Genomic DNA, 17,248 nt, shown 5'->3' on the forward strand with positions numbered 1-17,248 from the left:
GGCGTGAGGTCTGTACTGTGCGGTTCTATTACACCTGGAATGTTCCACCATCATATGGCGCTAATCATCTCTCTGTGTGTGTGTGTCTCCTCTCTGTGTCTGTCTCTCTCTCCCTCTCAATAGACAAGGAGTTCAACGTACGCCTGGAAACAGACCGGCGCACGTACAGCGCAGGGGAGAGCGCAGAGCTGAGGTGCATCATCGACGCGCAGAACACGCCCGATCGCATGTTTGCCGTATCCTGGGCCTTCAACAGCTCCCTGATCGCCAGCCTGAGCCCCGGGGGAGTAGCCTCTCTTATCGGAGAATACGGCCAGCGAGAGAGCCGCGGAGAGCTGCGCGTGGGCAGGGACAGTGACAGCACCTTCTCACTCAGCATCTTCCGGCTGCGTCCAGAGGACAGCGGGAAATACAACTGCCGGGTAACCGAGCGGGAGCGATCGGCTTCCGGAGAGATGGCTGACCGCGAGAGCAAGAGGCCGAAGAACATTCCCATCTCCGTGCTCCCCCTAAGTATGTGTGGGGCTGACTCCTGGTATCTGTGGCGCTGGCCGGTAGCCTGACTCCTGGTATCTGTGGCGCTGGCCGGTAGCCTGACTCCTGGTATCTGTGGCGCTGGCCGGTAGCCTGACTCCTGGTATCTGTGGCGCTGGCCGGTAGCCTGACTCCTGGTATCTGTGGCGCTGGCCGGTAGCCTGACTCCTGGTATCTGTGGCGCTGGCCGGTAGCCTGACTCCTGGTATCTGTGGCGCTGGCCGGTAGCCTGACTCCTGGTATCTGTGGCGCTGGCCGGTAGCCTGACTCCTGGTATCTGTGGCACTGGCTGGTAACATAATACACTGCGCTGTACATGGATGAGATACACTGACATTACGTACAATATAATACAGAAGGTAAGGATAGTCCTGTCCAGAAGAGCTTACATTCCAAACCACTTAGAATGTTAGCGATTCTGGGCAGGACCATCCTTACGTCTCGCTGTTTGGGGACCGGTAACTTGCTGTCACTGATGACGTCTCGCTGTTTGGGGACCGGTAACTTGCGGTCACTGATGACGTCTCGCTGTTTGGGGACCGGTAACTTGCTGTCACTGATGACGTCTCGCTGTTTGGGGACCGGTAACTTGCTGTCACTGATGGCGTCTCGCTGTTTGGGGAACGGTAACTTGCTGTCACACCCTTGTAACCATCTCTCTTCTAACCCACAGAGACGTCTCTCACAGTCACCGTGGTGGCGAATTCCAGTTCCGTGCTGGAAGGTGTTCCGATCACGCTGACCTGCGCGGTGGCCTCGCTGTCTGGACCGCACAGCCGCATCTCCGCCTCCTGGCACCTACAGGACAAGCAGAACCTGCAGAGGGAGGTGATCCGGCAGGACCGCGATGGGGTCACGTGGGCAAGTCCAATGTACAGGGACCGCTCTGGTTCTGGCGGGCTAAGGATGGTGAGGACCGGCTCCGACACATTCACCCTGGAGCTAGAGAGCAGCCAACGCTCAGATGCTGGATCATACGCGTGCCGCGTGGCAGAGTGGGTGCCAACCTCTGACGGAGAGTGGCAGATGCTGGGTGAGAGGTCGGCCCAGACCAGTGTAGAGGTCACCTCACTAGGTGAGCGGTCATAGCTGTATATACTAGTGATATGGGCGGGTCACCGGGAGACGGGCGATGTACCCCATTACCCACCACACCTGCAGGTGGCTTAGTCCCACTACCCCGTAATATCTATCCCCGACCCGGCATTGTCACCCCCAGATCATCTCTATACCACCGCCACCACCCCCCGACCCGACATTGTCACCCACCGATCATCTCTATACACCCCCCCGACCCGGCATTATCACCCCCAGATCATCTCTATACCACCGCCACCACCCCCCGACCCGACATTGTCACCCACCGATCATCTCTATACAGCTGCTGGGCGCTGAGGCGGTGGTGGAGGGGTCTGTTGCACAGCTGCTGGGCGCTGAGGCGGCGGTGGAGGGTCTGTCGCACAGCTGCCTGGGTGCTGAGGCGGTGGTGGAGGGCTGATTGTGTATTGCCGCATGTGTATAGCCCCTGGTAATGGCCGTTGCACCGTAGCACGTCTAATTCTCCCCTAACCTCCTCTTGTTGCAGAATCTGGGTTTGCAGTGACCGCCATCTCCCGCACGCCTGGGGTCTTCTACTATGACTCCTTTGACCTCCAGTGTATTCTGAAGCCTGTCTACCCGCCTTGGGTGGGCATATCTGTCACATGGCGATTCCAGTCAGCTGGGGGAGGCGATGCCCACGACCTGGTGACGTTCAGCCGCTCCGGTGGGGTCCAGTGGGGGGAGCGAGCTGGTAATTTCCGTGGTCGCAGCATAGTGGAGAAGTCCGACACCAGCCACAACGTGCGCTTGAGCGTCAGCCGGGCAAGCGAGTCCGAGGCTGGCAAGTACCAGTGTGTGGCCGAGCTCTGGAGGAGAGAGTACAATGCCAGCTGGACCCGCCTGGCAGAGAGGACGTCCAATCTACTGGAGATAAGAGTGCAGCGCCCAGGTGAGGGGACACCAGTGTGCTGTGTATCTTGTGTGCTTGGCGGGGAGCGATACCCACTGTCAGACTGGTAAATCCAGTTCTACAGCCCCCTCCAGGCACAAGAGATGGCAGATACGCCCTGAGCGGAAGCTGGCACCACAGGGGACACACCCGCACTAGGCATGGCCTCCCGTGCTACCGTTACTCTGTCCTGCTACTCCCAGCCTCAGCTGTCACTACTACTGTGCACTACTACTCCCAGCCTCCGCTGTCACTACTACTACTCCCAGCCTCCGCTGTCACTACTACTACTCCCAGCCTCCGCTGTCACTACTACTACTCCCAGCCTCCGCTGTCACTACTACTACTCCCAGCCTCCGCTGTCACTACTACTACTCCCAGCCTCCGCTGTCACTACTACTACTCCCAGCCTCCGCTGTCACTACTACTACTCCCAGCCTCCGCTGTCACTACTACTACTCCCAGCCTCCGCTGTCACTACTACTACTCCCAGCCTCCGCTGTCACTACTACTACTCCCAGCCTCCGCTGTCACTACTACTACTCCCAGCCTCCGCTGTCACTACTACTACTCCCAGCCTCCGCTGTCACTACTACTACTCCCAGCCTCCGCTGTCTCATACATTGTGTCCTGTCTCTCGGCTGGTGTAGCCGTCTCATACATTGCGTCCTGTCTCTCTGCTGGTGTAGCCGTCTCATACATTGCGTCCTGTCTCTCGGCTGGTGTAGCCGTCTAATACATTGCGTCCTGTCTCTCGGCTGGTGTAGCCGTCTAATACATTGTGTGCTGTCTCTCGGCTGGTGTAGCCGTCTCATACATTGTGTGCTGTCTCTCGGCTGGTGTAGCCGTCTCATACATTGTGTGCTGTCTCGGCTGGTGTAGCCGTCTCATACATTGTGTGCTGTCTCGGCTGGTGTAGCCGTCTCATACATTGTGTGCTGTCTCTCGGCTGGTGTAGCCGTCTCATACATTGTGTCCTGTCTCTCGGCTGGTGTAGCCGTCTCATACATTGTGTGCTGTCTCTCGGCTGGTGTAGCTGTCTCATACATTGTGTGCTGTCTCTCGGCTGGTGTAGCTGTCTCATACTGTGTACTGTCTCTCGGCTGGTGTAGCTGTCTCATACATTGTGTGCTGTCCCCCCTCCTTCCGGCTCATATACTGGAGGCCATTAGTCGCTCCCCCCGGATATTGGAGCGCAGCTCTGGCAGAGTAATGACCGTACCGCTATACCCAGAGGGGCCGTTAGTGTTTATTAGAAATGAGCAGTGTCCCCCCCCGCAACGTTCTCGGGGAGCCACCGCCACTACCTCGCACAATATCCCGGCTCCTGTACATGGAATATGATCTTCTATCTGATTCCGGCTACCATGCGCCATGTGCCTTTCCACCCCGACACCACCCTGTGTGGCCCCTTCCACCCTGACACCACCCCGCGTGGCCCCTTCTGTCCCAGTGCCACCCCGCGGGGCCCCTTCCAACCTGGCGCTCCTGCCCATATCTGCATTCTGGTGTCACCAAAGCTAATCTCAGTGCGTTGTGGCATTCCTATTTCTGCCACTGTCCTCCGTCGCCCACTCCTCCCTGCAGCGTGCGTGTGGTTCCCCTGGAAACCTGGGTCTCCTTAGTAACCGTTTCCTAGGCAGGAGGTGATGGCAGTCTGTGGGTACCAGCATCAGTTGGAAGCAGTACAATTGGGGCAGGGGGTCCTGGATTATTAAGCAGCGCGTGGGAGTGCTATGAATAGATCATACTGGGTGTGAGAGGATGCGGGCGCTTCTGCTGGTAATGGTGGCACCAGGGACGGACGCCAGGGCACTAATTCTCTTACTACGTGTCCACGTCGTGCCATCGCTTACCCTTCTGTACGCCCCCTCCTCAGTCCCCTGCTGGTAATGGTGGCACCGGGGACGGACGCCAGGGCACTAATTCTCTTACTACGTGTCCACGTCGTGCCATCGCTTACCCTTCTGTACGCCCCCTCCTCAGTCCCCTGCTGGTAATGGTGGCACCGGGGACGGACGCCAGGGCACTAATTCTCTTACTACGTGTCCACGTCGTGCCATCGCTTACCCTTCTGTACGCCCCCTCCTCAGTCCCCTGCTGGTAATGGTGGCACCGGGGACGGAGGCCAGGGCACTAATTCTCTTACTACGTGTCCACGTCGTGCCATCGCTTACCCTTCTGTACGCCCCCTCCTCAGTCCCCTGCTGGTAATGGTGGCACCAGGGACGGAGGCCAGGGCACTAATTCTCTTACTACGTGTCCACGTTGTGCCATCGCTTACCCTTCTGTACGCCCCCTCCTCAGTCCCCTGCTGGTAATGGTGGCACCGGGGACGGATGCCAGGGCACTAATTCTCTTACTACGTGTCCACGTCGTGCCATCGCTTACCCTTCTGTACGCCCCCTCCTCAGTCCCCTGCTGGTAATGGTGGCACCGGGGACGGATGCCAGGGCACTAATTCTCTTACTACGTGTCCACGTTGTGCCATCGCTTACCCTTCTGTACGCCCCCTCCTCAGTCCCCTGCTGGTAATGGTGGCACCGGGGACGGACGCCAGGGCACTAATTCTCTTACTACGTGTCCACGTTGTGCCATCGCTTACTCTTCTGTACGCCCCCTCCTCAGTCCCCTGCTGGTAATGGTGGCACCAGGGACGGACGCCAGGGCACTAATTCTCTTACTACGTGTCCACGTCGTGCCATCGCTTACCCTTCTGTACGCCCCCTCCTCAGTCCCCTGCTGGTAATGGTGGCACCGGGGACGGACGCCAGGGCAATAATTCTCTTACTACGTGTCCACGTCGTGCCATCGCTTACCCTTCTGTACGCCCCCTCCTCAGTCCCCTGCTGGTAATGGTGGCACCAGGGACGGACGCCAGGGCACTAATTCTCTTACTACGTGTCCACGTTGTGCCATCGCTTACCCTTCTGTACGCCCCCCTCCTCAGTCCCCTGCTGGTAATGGTGGCACCGGGGACGGACGCCAGGGCACTAATTCTCTTACTACGTGTCCACGTCGTGCCATCGCTTACCCTTCTGTACGCCCCCTCTTCAGTCCCCTGCTGGTAATGGTGGCACCGTGGACGGACGCCAGGGCACTAATTCTCTTACTACGTGTCCACGTCGTGCCATCGCTTACCCTTCTGTACGCCCCCTCCTCAGTCCCCTGCTGGTAATGGTGGCACCGGGGAAGGACGCTAGGGCACTAATTCTCTTACTACGTGTCCACGTCGTGCCATCGCTTACCCTTCTGTACGCCCCCTCCTCAGTCCCCTGCTGGTAATGGTGGCACCGGGGACGGAGGCCAGGGCACTAATTCTCTTACTAAGTTTCCAAGTCGTGCCATCGCTTACCCTTCTGTACGCCCCCTCCTCAGTCCCCTGCTGGTAATGGTGGCACCGGGGACGGACGCCAGGGCACTAATTCTCTTACTACGTGTCCACGTTGTGCCATCGCTTACTCTTCTGTACGCCCCCTCCTCAGTCCCCTGCTGGTAATGGTGGCACCGGGGACGGACGCCAGGGCACTAATTCTCTTACTACGTGTCCACGTTGTGCCATCGCTTACTCTTCTGTACGCCCCCTCCTCAGTCCCCTGCTGGTAATGGTGGCACCAGGGACGGACGCCAGGGCACTAATTCTCTTACTACGTGTCCACGTCGTGCCATCGCTTACCCTTCTGTACGCCCCCTCCTCAGTCCCCTGCTGGTAATGGTGGCACCGGGGACGGACGCCAGGGCAATAATTCTCTTACTACGTGTCCACGTCGTGCCATCGCTTACCCTTCTGTACGCCCCCTCCTCAGTCCCCTGCTGGTAATGGTGGCACCAGGGACGGACGCCAGGGCACTAATTCTCTTACTACGTGTCCACGTTGTGCCATCGCTTACCCTTCTGTACGCCCCCCTCCTCAGTCCCCTGCTGGTAATGGTGGCACCGGGGACAGACGCCAGGGCACTAATTCTCTTACTACGTGTCCATGTCGTGCCATCGCTTACCCTTCTGTACGCCCCCTCTTCAGTCCCCTGCTGGTAATGGTGGCACCGTGGACGGACGCCAGGGCACTAATTCTCTTACTACGTGTCCACGTCGTGCCATCGCTTACCCTTCTGTACGCCCCCTCCTCAGTCCCCTGCTGGTAATGGTGGCACCGGGGAAGGACGCTAGGGCACTAATTCTCTTACTTAGTGTCCACGTTGTGCCATCGCTTACCCTTCTGTACGCCCCCTCCTCAGTCCCCTGCTGGTAATGGTGGCACCAGGGACGGAGGCCAGGGCACTAATTCTCTTACTAAGTTTCCAAGTCGTGCCATCGCTTACCCTTCTGTACGCCCCCTCCTCAGTCCCCTGCTGGTAATGGTGGCACCGGGGAAGGACGCTAGGGCACTAATTCTCTTACTAAGTGTCCACGTCGTGCCATCGCTTACCCTTCTGTACGCCCCCTCCTCAGTCCCCTGCTGGTACTGGTGGCACCGGGGACGGACGCCAGGGCACTAATTCTCTTACTACGTGTCCACGTTGTGCCATCGCTTACCCTTCTGTACGCCCCCTCCTCAGTCCCCTGCTGGTAATGGTGGCACCAGGGACGGAGGCCAGGGCACTAATTCTCTTACTACGTGTCCACGTCGTGCCTTCGCTTACCCTTCTGTACGCCCCCTCCTCAGTCCCCTGCTGGTAATGGTGGCACCAGGGACGGATGCCAGGGCACTAATTCTCTTACTACGTGTCCACGTCGTGCCATCGCTTACCCTTCTGTACGCCCCCTCAGTCCCCTGCTGGTAATGGTGGCACCGGGGACGGACGCTAGGGCACTAATTCTCTTACTAAGTGTCCACGTTGTGCCATCGCTTACCCTTCTGTACGCCCCCTCCTCAGTCCCCTGCTGGTAATGGTGGCACCAGGGACGGACGCCAGGGCACTAATTCTCTTACTACGTGTCCACGTCGTGCCTTCGCTTACTCTTCTGTACGCCCCCTCCTCAGTCCCCTGCTGATGGTCTGTATCTGGGAGGAGACACATAGAGCAGCCATTCTAGTGGTGTGAAAAGAAAGATGGCTGCCAGCGCTGTTTGTAGATGGCCGCTATATGATGCATGTTCTGTTTAGTGTGGGCTTCCAGAAGTACAATATCTCTGAAATGTGGGATTGGGGCACAGAGGCTGGGCATGCTGGGGTTTGTAGTACCAGTAATGACTGTCTCTCCTCTCTCTTAGTGTCTCGCCTGCATATCAGTAAGGTGAAGCGGTCTCTCAGCGTGCTGGAGGGCTCGGCGGTCTCTCTGACCTGCTCTGTGCGGGCTTACACCAGCCCGGAATCCCGCTTCTCGGTGCTGTGGTTCGCTCATCGCCCCCCAAGTGCTGACGGGAAGCTGATCGTGCGCAGTGGCGCTGGGATGGAGTACGGTACCTATGCTGACGAGGCGTCTCTGAGGGACAGGCTGCAGCTGGAGGTGCTCTCCCCTGGGCAGTACACGCTCACCCTGCTGGGGGCTCGGCGGGAGGACAGCGGCAGCTACTACTGCCATGTGGAAGAGTGGGTGCTGGACCCCAACCAGGCCTGGTACCAGCTGTCTAAGGATGCCTCAGGGATCACCGAGCTCGCTGTGAAAGCACCTGGTAAGGAATATATAGGGGAGCGCTGTACGGCGGTGGGGGCTATAATGCCCAGGGAGGCCGCCTGGGTCCATGTGGGAGAGGAAACTGCTAGTAGTGGTTGGGGAGAGAAGGCAGGACGAGTGAAGGCTGCTGGGCAGGGGAAGGGATGGGTGGAGGCTGCTGGGCAGGGGAAGGGATGGGTGGGGGCTGCTGGGCAGGGGAAGGGATGGGTGGAGGCTGCTGGGCAGGGGAAGGGATGGGTGGAGGCTGCTGGGCAGGGGAAGGGATGGGTGGAGGCTGCTGGGCAGGGGAAGGGATGGGTGGAGGCTGCTGGGCAGGGGAAGGGATGGGTGGAGGCTGCTGGGCAGTGGAAGGGATGGGTGGAGGCTGCTGGGAAGGGATGGGTGGAGGCTGCTGGGCAGTGGAAGGGATGGGTGGGGGCTGCTGGGCAGTGGAAGGGATGGGCGGGGGCTGCTGGGCAGTGGAAGGGATGGGCGGGGGCTGCTGGGCAGTGGAAGGGATGGGCGGAGGCTGCTGGGCAGTGGAAGGAGCTGCCTGGATGGGTGAAGGCTGCTGGGCAGTGGAAGGAGTGGAGGCTGCTGGGCAGTGGAAGGGATGGGTGGAGGCTGCTGAGCAGTGGAAGGGATGGATGGAGGCTGCTGGGCAGTGGAAGGGATGGGTGGAGGCTGTTGGGCAGTGGATGGGATAGGGATGGGTGGAGGCTGCTGGGCAGTGGAAGGGATGGGTGGAGGCTGCTGGGCAGTGGAAGGGATGGGTGGATGCTGCTGGGCAGTGGATGGGATAGGGATGGGTGGAGGCTGCTGGGCAGTGGAAGGGATGGGTGGAGGCTGCTGGGCAGTGGAAGGGATGGGTGGAGGCTGCTGGGCAGTGGAAGGGATGGGTGGAGGCTGCTGGGCAGTGGAAGGGATGGGTGAAGGCTGCTGGGCAGTGGAAGGAGCAGCCTGGATGGGTGAAGGCTGCTGGGCAGTGGAAGGGATGGGTGGAGGCTGCTGGGCAGTGGAAGGGATGGGTGGATGCTGCTGGGCAGTGGATGGGATAGGGATGGGTGGAGGCTGCTGGGCAGTGGAAGGGATGGGTGGAGGCTGCTGGGCAGTGGATGGGTGAAGGCTGCTGAGGTTATAGAGGAGGAAGCCATGGGACCATGTGGCGTACAAGCCTTAGGTCACACACATCCTTATTGTCCCCTCCTATTTTTCTCTTCTCCACAGATAACAACTTACAATTGGACCAGCTCCCTCGGAATGTGTCCGTCTTAGAGGGCGAGAGCCTGACGGTGACCTGCCAGGTGCTGAACCGCACACTGCCAGAGTCTCGCCTGTCCCTAGAGTGGCTGGTGTGGCCGGCAGCCGAGTCCGAGAGAAGAACCTTGGCCAGGTTGTCCACTGATGGAATAACTCTGCCACCGTCTGAGGAGGACTATAGAGGGAACTCTGACGTGGCTGGTCGCCTGCAGCTCTCCCAGCCAGCCCCCGGGCACTACACCCTTACCCTGCATACAGCCATGGAGCAGGACAGTGGGGCCTATAGCTGCCGGGTGCAGGAATGGTTGCAGGATCCAGGTCACCAGTGGTACAAGAGGGCAGACGACCGATCAGCGGCCACCTTCGTGAGTGTGCGACGGCCGGGTAAGTATCTGACCTCATAGGGAATCCCCGGTATTTACAAAGATGATAAATTTTAACACCCCCCCTCTTGTTCTCATGCAGATGCCTTGTTGGAGCTGGACGCCAACCCTCAGAACATCTCTGTGACGGATGGCGGCCATTTTAATCTGGACTGCACCATCTTGTCTCGATCTCGCATGGACTCCCAGCTAGCGGTGTCTTGGTCTTTTCATAAAGGGGGCCGTGGGGCAGATCCAGAGACCATTCTAAGCACAGACCGATCTGGGGTGTGGAACCCCGTCGCCCCACATTGGGAGGGCCGCCTTCAGCAGATCCAGCTCTCTCCTACGGTGTTTAAGCTGAGGGTTCCTCAGGCAGCGGCGGCGGACTCTGGGAACTACACGTGCGCTGTCCAAGAGTGGCTGCTGGGGCCACGGGGGGACTGGTACCTCCTGGCCCAGGACGACGCCTTGATAGGATGGGTCGCGGTGCAGAGCAAAGGTAGGTGGAGCCTGGGAGGGGCAAGTGCTTCATCATTGTGCTGATTGAATATTAATGTGATTACTGAGCTAGGCTTGGGCTGACCTTCCAGAGACCACCAATGGGCCCTAAGCCTAAGAGGGCCCGTGTTGCATGTGAATATCTAGGACAGACTGGAGGGTGAATCCATGTATTTCTTCCTGGCAGTAACTAAGGATGGGGGGGGTCTTTAAGCGGTTGACCAAATGGTCCTCTAGGACCGAATTCTTGTAGAGGCCTAGGGTTTAGTCAGTAGATGATGGAGTGTATACCCCATGATCCCAGTGGGGCGAGTGCTGAGGGTATAAGGGTCTCATTTGTACTTGGTCTCTTGCAGAATCCAACTTGCAGTCCGTCATCTGCTCCAACGACGCCCTCTTCTACCTGGTCTTCTTCTACCCCTTCCCAATATTTGGCATCCTCATTATCACCATCCTGCTGGTGAGGTTTCGCAGCCGGCCCTCGGGAAAGACGGGTGAGGGTAAAAATGGAGTACCCCTTCTATGGATCAAGGAGCCGCACCTGAATTACTCTCCCACCTGCCTGGAGCCCCCTGTCCTCAGCATCCACCCGGGCACCATAGACTAGAGACAGCTCCAGGGAGGGGAACCGGACTGCTGACGGACATGGGGATGTTTGTTCTGTGGCCCCGGCCGAGGCCTTGTACAGGGGGAGAGCTCCGCTGGTACTATGGCTTCCCCATTGTGCGTAGGCCTCACGTTGGATGGGGTCACTACTTGCTGGGGCCCCGGCTCTGGAAGCCGGGGTGGGACAATCCACAAGAGACTTGTATTATTGCATTTCATTCACATGAAGGACACATGTGGCCCCGCTGGGACAGGTGAATGTGGCCCCGCTGGGACAGGTGGATCTTGGCACAGGTGATCTGTATAATAGTCCAGGTGCCATCTTTTGCACCCGCCCGGCTGTATCTGCCCGTGGATCATTTCTGTACACCCATGTTTATAACCCTTAATATTTCCTGTATGTTTTATTTGTTGCACTGTGGGATTATGGGTAACTGCCGCTTTCCCAGGCCTGAATGCCTCCTCCCGTCCTGTCTGCAAAACACTCCGGGAGTGAAAGTGTTAATGGGAGCTGCCGGTGACCCCGCCTCCTCGCTGAGATCAGCCCCGGTCTTCCTACGGCCTTTGCCCAGAGGGCGGCCATCTTGTAACTGTGTCAGCCTGCAGAATGGCTCAGGTGCTGGACTCTGGCGTTGGGAAATGATACCAGTGTCGCTCATGCTGCAGATCAGTCTTCCGTCTCCATTTCTGCCTCCACTCCTCATACGCTTATGCAGAGCGCTGTAAATATGGCCGACTTCCCGAGAGCGCCGCTCGCTGTTCTGTGCTGACTCGGTCATGCAGCCGCTGGTTTCATTTCTGGACGCAGAATGGTTAATATGACGTCATGGATGGTCCGCGCTGGTACCGTCAGACCCTTTACCTCTCCCCCCAATTCCACTTTGTGATATGTTGCACTGAGCTTGTTTTATATGACCTATGTTTGACAATAGTAAACGCTGTGTTTGTTCTTATGTTTGGGGACGTGTTGTGCTGCGCCGGGGGCGTGCGGACAGGCAGGGTAATATAAGTATACACCATATACCGGAGGTGCTGGGCACAGGCTGGGTGCGGGGGCACCGGGCAGGCAGGGTAATATAAGTGTACACCATATACCGGAGGTGCTGGGTGCGGGGGCACCGGGCAGGCAGGGTAATATAAGTACATACCATATACCGGAGGAGCTGGGCACAGGCTGGATGCGGGGGCACCGGGCAGGCAGGGTAATATGAGTGTACACCATATACCGGAGGTGCTGGGCACAGGCTGGGTGCGGGGGCACCGGGCAGGCAGGGTAATATGAGTGTACACCATATACCGGAGGTGCTGGGCACAGGCTGGGTGCGGGGGCACCGGGCAGGCAGGGTAATATAAGTATACACCATATACCGGAGGTGCTGGGCACAGGCTGGGTGCGGGGGCACCGGGCAGGCAGGGTAATATGAGTGTACACCATATACCGGAGGTGCTGGGCACAGGCTGGGTGCGGGGGCACCGGGCAGGCAGGGTAATATAAGTATACACCATATACCGGAGGTGCTGGGCACAGGCTGGGTGCGGGGGCACTGGGCAGGCAGGGTGATATGAGTGTACACCATATACCGGAGGTGCTGGGCACAGGCTGGGTGCGGGGGCACCGGGCAGGCAGGGTAATATGAGTGTACACCATATACCGGAGGTGCTGGGCACAGGCTGGGTGCGGGGGCACCGGGCAGGCAGGGTAATATAAGTACATACCATATACCGGAGGTGCTGGGCACAGGCGGGTGCGGGGGCACCGGGCAGGCAGGGTAATATAAGTACATACCATATACCGGAGGTGCTGGGCACAGGCGGGTGCGGGGGCACCGGGCAGGCAGGGTAATATGAGTATACACCATATACCGGGGGCGTCGGGCACAGGCGGGGTGCGGGGGCACCGGGCAGGCAGGGTAATAGAAGTACATACCATATACCGGGGGCGTCGGGCACAGGCGGGGGCACCGGGCAGGCAGGGTAATATAAGTACATACCATATACCGGGGGCGTCGGGCACAGGCTGGGTGCGGGGGCACAGGGCAGGCAGGGTAATATAAGTATACACCATATACCGGAGGTGCTGGGCACAGGCTGGTGCGGGGGCACCGGGCAGGCAGGGTAATATAAGTACATACCATATACCGGAGGTGCTGGGCACAGGCTGGGTGCGGGGGCACCGGGCAGGCAGGGTAATATAAGTGTACACCTTATACAGGAGGTGCTGGGCACAGGCGGGTGCGGGGGCACCGGGGCAGGCAGGGTAATATAAGTATACACCATATACCGGGCCCGTCTATAGGATTACTGAGCACAATCGGAATGATTATCCGCCAGGGATACCGCTGTATGCAGACGCTTCCAGAACTTTCTATAACCTTGGAGAAGAAGTAATTAGCTGTGAGATGTAATAAGAGCCGGTACTACGCCCGGGGGACGCCATCCGCGCACTGACAATGAAATATTAAAATGCATAAACAACGTGCTGAGGACGGGGCTCATCTGCATCCGGCGCTGCGGCAGAGACGGCTCTTAATGGCTTTATGCAGCTCTATCCGCATCAATTATACAGCAGACATGCACACGCGTGTACAGATACCAGGCTGCTCGTACCGTCATACGTGTACCTTCCAGATCATCAGCTGCTTATTGGTTACATTGCTCCCGCCCGGAACGCGCCCCCTGCTGCCATCCCGCGGCCCCCGCAGGTTTCCATGGTGGATGCGATGCTGCCCGATGTATGACGTGATGCTGGTCACTGTGGTGCACATGGTGGATGCGATGCTGCCCGATGTATGACGTGTTGCTGGTCACTGTGGTGCACATGGTGGATGCGATGCTGCCCGATGTGTGACGTGTTGCTGGTCACTGTGGTGCACATGGTGGATGCGATGCTGCCCGATGTATGACGTGTTGCTGGTCACTGTGGTGCACATGGTGGATGCGATGCTGCCCGATGTATGACGTGTTGCTGGTCACTGTGGTGCACATGGTAGATGCGATGCTGCCCGATGTATGACGTGTGTTGCTGGTCACTGTGGTGCACATGGTGGATGCGATGCTGCCCGATGTGTGACGTGTTGCTGGTCACTGTGGTGCACATGGTGGATGCGATGCTGCCCGATGTGTGACGTGTTGCTGGTCACTGTGGTGCACATGGTGGATGCGATGCTGCCCAATGTATGACGTGTGTTGCTGGTCACTGTGGTGCACATGGTGGATGCGATGCTGCCCGATGTATGACGTGTGTTGCTGGTCACTGTGGTGCACATGGTGGATGCGATGCTGCCCGATGTATGAAGTGTTGCTGGTCACTGTGGTGCACATGGTGGATGCGATGCTGCCCGATGTGTGACGTGTTGCTGGTCACTGTGGTGCACATGTTCGATGCGATGCTGCCCGATTTTTGACGTGATGCTGGTCACTGTGGTGCACATGTTGGATGCGATGCTGCCCGATGTGTGACGTGTTGCTGGTCACTGTGGTGCACATGGTGGATGCGATGCTGCCCGATGTATGACGTGATGCTGGTCACTGTGGTGCACATGGTGGATGCGATGCTGCCCGATGTATGATGTGTTGCTGGTCACTGTGGTGCACATGGTGGATGCGATGCTGACCGATGTATGACGTGTTGCTGGTCACTGTGGTGCACATGGTGTATGCGATGCTGCCCGATGTATGGCGTGTGTTGCTGGTCACTGTGGTGCACATGGTAGATGCGATGCTGCCCGATGTATGACGTGTGTTGCTGGTCACTGTGGTGCACATGGTGGATTCGATGCTGCCCGATGTATGACGTGTGTTGCTGGTCACTGTGGTGCACGTGGTGGATGCGATGCTGCCCGATGTATGACGTGTGTTGCTGGTCACTGTAGTGCACATGGTGGATGCGATGCTGCCCGGTGTATGACGTGTTGCTGGTCACTGTGGTGCACATGGTGAATGCGATGCTGCCCGATGTATGACTTGTGTTGCTGGTCACTGTGGTGCACATGGTGTATGCGATGCTGCCCGATGTATGGCGTGTGTTGCTGGTCACTGTGGTGCACATGGTAGATGCGATGCTGCCCGATGTGTGACGTGTTGCTGGTCACTGTGGTGCACATGGTGGATGCGATGCTGCCCGATGTATGACGTGTTGCTGGTCACTGTGGTGCACATGGTGGATGCGATGCTGCCCGATGTGTGATGTGTGTTGCTGGTCACTGTGGTGCACATGGTGGATGCGATGCTGCCCGATGTGTGATGTGTGTTGCTGGTCACTGTGGTGCACATGGTGGATGCGATGCTGCCCGATGTATGATGTGTTGCTGGTCACTGTGGTGCACATGGTGGATGCGATGCTGCCCGGTGTATGACGTGTTGCTGGTCACTGTGGTGCACATGGTGAATGCGATGCTGCCCGATGTATGACGTGATGCTGGTCACTGTGGTGCACATGGTGGATGTGATGCTGCCCGATGTATGACGTGTTGCTGGTCACTGTGGTGCACATGGTGGATGCGATGCTGCCCGATGTATAACGTGTTGCTGGTCACTGTGGTGCACATGGTGGCTGCGATGCTGCCCGATGTATGACGTGTTGCTGGTCACTGTGGTGCACATGGTGTATGCGATGCTGCCCGATGTATGACATGTTGCTGGTCACTGTGGTGCACATGGTGTCTGCGATGCTGCCCGATGTATGACGTGTTGCTGGTCACTGTGGTGCACATGGTAGATGCGATGCTGCCCGATGTATGACGTGTGTTGCTGGTCACTGTGGTGCACATGGTAGATGTGATGCTGCCCGATGTATGACGTGTGTTGCTGGTCACTGTGGTGCACATGGTGGATGCGATGCTGCCCGATGTATGACGTGATGCTGGTCACTGTGGTGCACATGGTGGATGCGATGCTGTCCGATGTATGATGTGTGTTGCTGGTCACTATGGTGCACATGGTGGATGCGATGCTGCCCTACGTATGACGTGATGCTGGTCACTGTGGTGCACATGGTGGGTGCGATGCTATCCGAAATGTGACGTGTTGCTGGTCACTGTGGTGCACATGGTGGATGCGATGCTGCCCGATGTATGACGTGTGTTGCTGATCACTGTGGTGCACATGGTGGATGCGATGCCGCCCGATGTATGACGTGATGCTGGTCACTGTGGTGCACATGGTGAATGCAATGCTGCCCGATGTGTGACGTGTTGCTGGTCACTGTGGTGCACATGGTGAATGTGATGCTGCCCAATGTATGACGTGTGTTGCTGGTCACTGTAGTGCACATGGTGGATGCGATGCTGACCGATGTATGGCGTGTGTTGCTGTTCACTGTGGTGCACGTGGTGGATGCGATGCTGCCCGATGTATGGCGTGTGTTGCTGGTCACTGTGGTGCACATGGTAGATGCGATGCTGCCCGATGTATGACGTGTGTTGCTGGTCACTGTAGTGCACATGGTGGATGCGATGCTGCCCGATGTATGACGTGTGTTTCTGGTCACTGTGGTGCACATGGTGGATGCGATGCTGCCCGATGTATGACGTGTGTTTCTGGTCACTGTGGTGCACATGGTGGATGCGATGCTGCCCGATGTATGACGTGTTGCTGGTCACTGTGGTGCACATGGTGGATGCGATGCTGCCCGATGTATAGCATGTTGCTGGTCACTGTGGTGCACATGGTGGATGCGATGCTGCCCGATGTATGACGTGTTGCTGGTCACTGTGGTGCACATGGTGGATGCGATGCTGCCCGGTGTATGACGTGTGTTGCTGGTCACTGTGGTGCATATGGTGTATGCGATGCTGCCCGATGTATGACGTGTGTTGCTGGTCACTGTGGTGCACATGGTGGATGCGATGCTGCCCGATGTATGACGTGTTGCTGGTCACTGTGGTGCACATGGTGGATGCGATGCTGACCGATGTATGACGTGTTGCTGGTCACTGTGGTGCACATGGTGGATGCGATGCTGCCCGATGTATGACGTGTTGCTGGTCACTGTGGTGCACATGGTGGATGCGATGCTGCCCTATGTATGACGTTTTGCTGGTCACTGTGGTGCACATGGTGGATGCGATGCTGCCCGATGTATGACGTGTGTTGCTGGTCACTGTGGTACACATGGAGGCTGCGATGCTGCCCGATGTATGACGTGTGTTGCTGGTCACTGTGGTGCACATGGTGGATGCGATGCTGCCCGATGTATGACGTGTTGCTGGTCACTGTGGTGCACATGGTGGATGCGATGCTGCCCGATGTATGACGTTTTGCTGGTCACTGTGGTGCACATGGTGGATGCGATGCTGCCCGATGTATGACGTGTGTTGCTGGTCACTGTGGTACACATGGAGGCTGCGATGCTGCCCGATGTATGACGTGTGTTGCTGGTCACTGTGGTACACATGGTGGAT

General features: G+C 57.9%; 1 protein-coding gene across 3 annotated transcripts in view; it reads left to right on the forward strand.

Moving 5' to 3' along the window:
• LOC146059327 (immunoglobulin superfamily member 3-like) overlaps window positions 1-11,800 on the forward strand; it is a 36,448-nt gene extending 24,648 nt beyond the window's left edge. For all 3 annotated transcript variants that reach the window (XM_083171456.1, XM_083171457.1, XM_083171458.1), the window contains exons 5-11: window positions 124-513; window positions 1,208-1,609; window positions 2,120-2,524; window positions 7,736-8,137; window positions 9,346-9,762; window positions 9,844-10,242; window positions 10,598-11,800. In XM_083171456.1, the coding sequence (XP_083027582.1) occupies window positions 124-513; window positions 1,208-1,609; window positions 2,120-2,524; window positions 7,736-8,137; window positions 9,346-9,762; window positions 9,844-10,242; window positions 10,598-10,848 (2,666 nt within the window). In that variant the 3' untranslated portion in view covers window positions 10,849-11,800. The remainder of the gene's footprint in view (window positions 1-123; window positions 514-1,207; window positions 1,610-2,119; window positions 2,525-7,735; window positions 8,138-9,345; window positions 9,763-9,843; window positions 10,243-10,597) is intronic.
• Window positions 11,801-17,248: the final 5,448 nt, after the last annotated feature.

The sequence above is a fragment of the Crinia signifera genome, chromosome 2 (assembly GCF_055691185.1).
Source record: "Crinia signifera chromosome 2, ASM5569118v1, whole genome shotgun sequence".
NCBI lineage: Eukaryota > Metazoa > Chordata > Amphibia > Anura > Myobatrachidae > Crinia > Crinia signifera.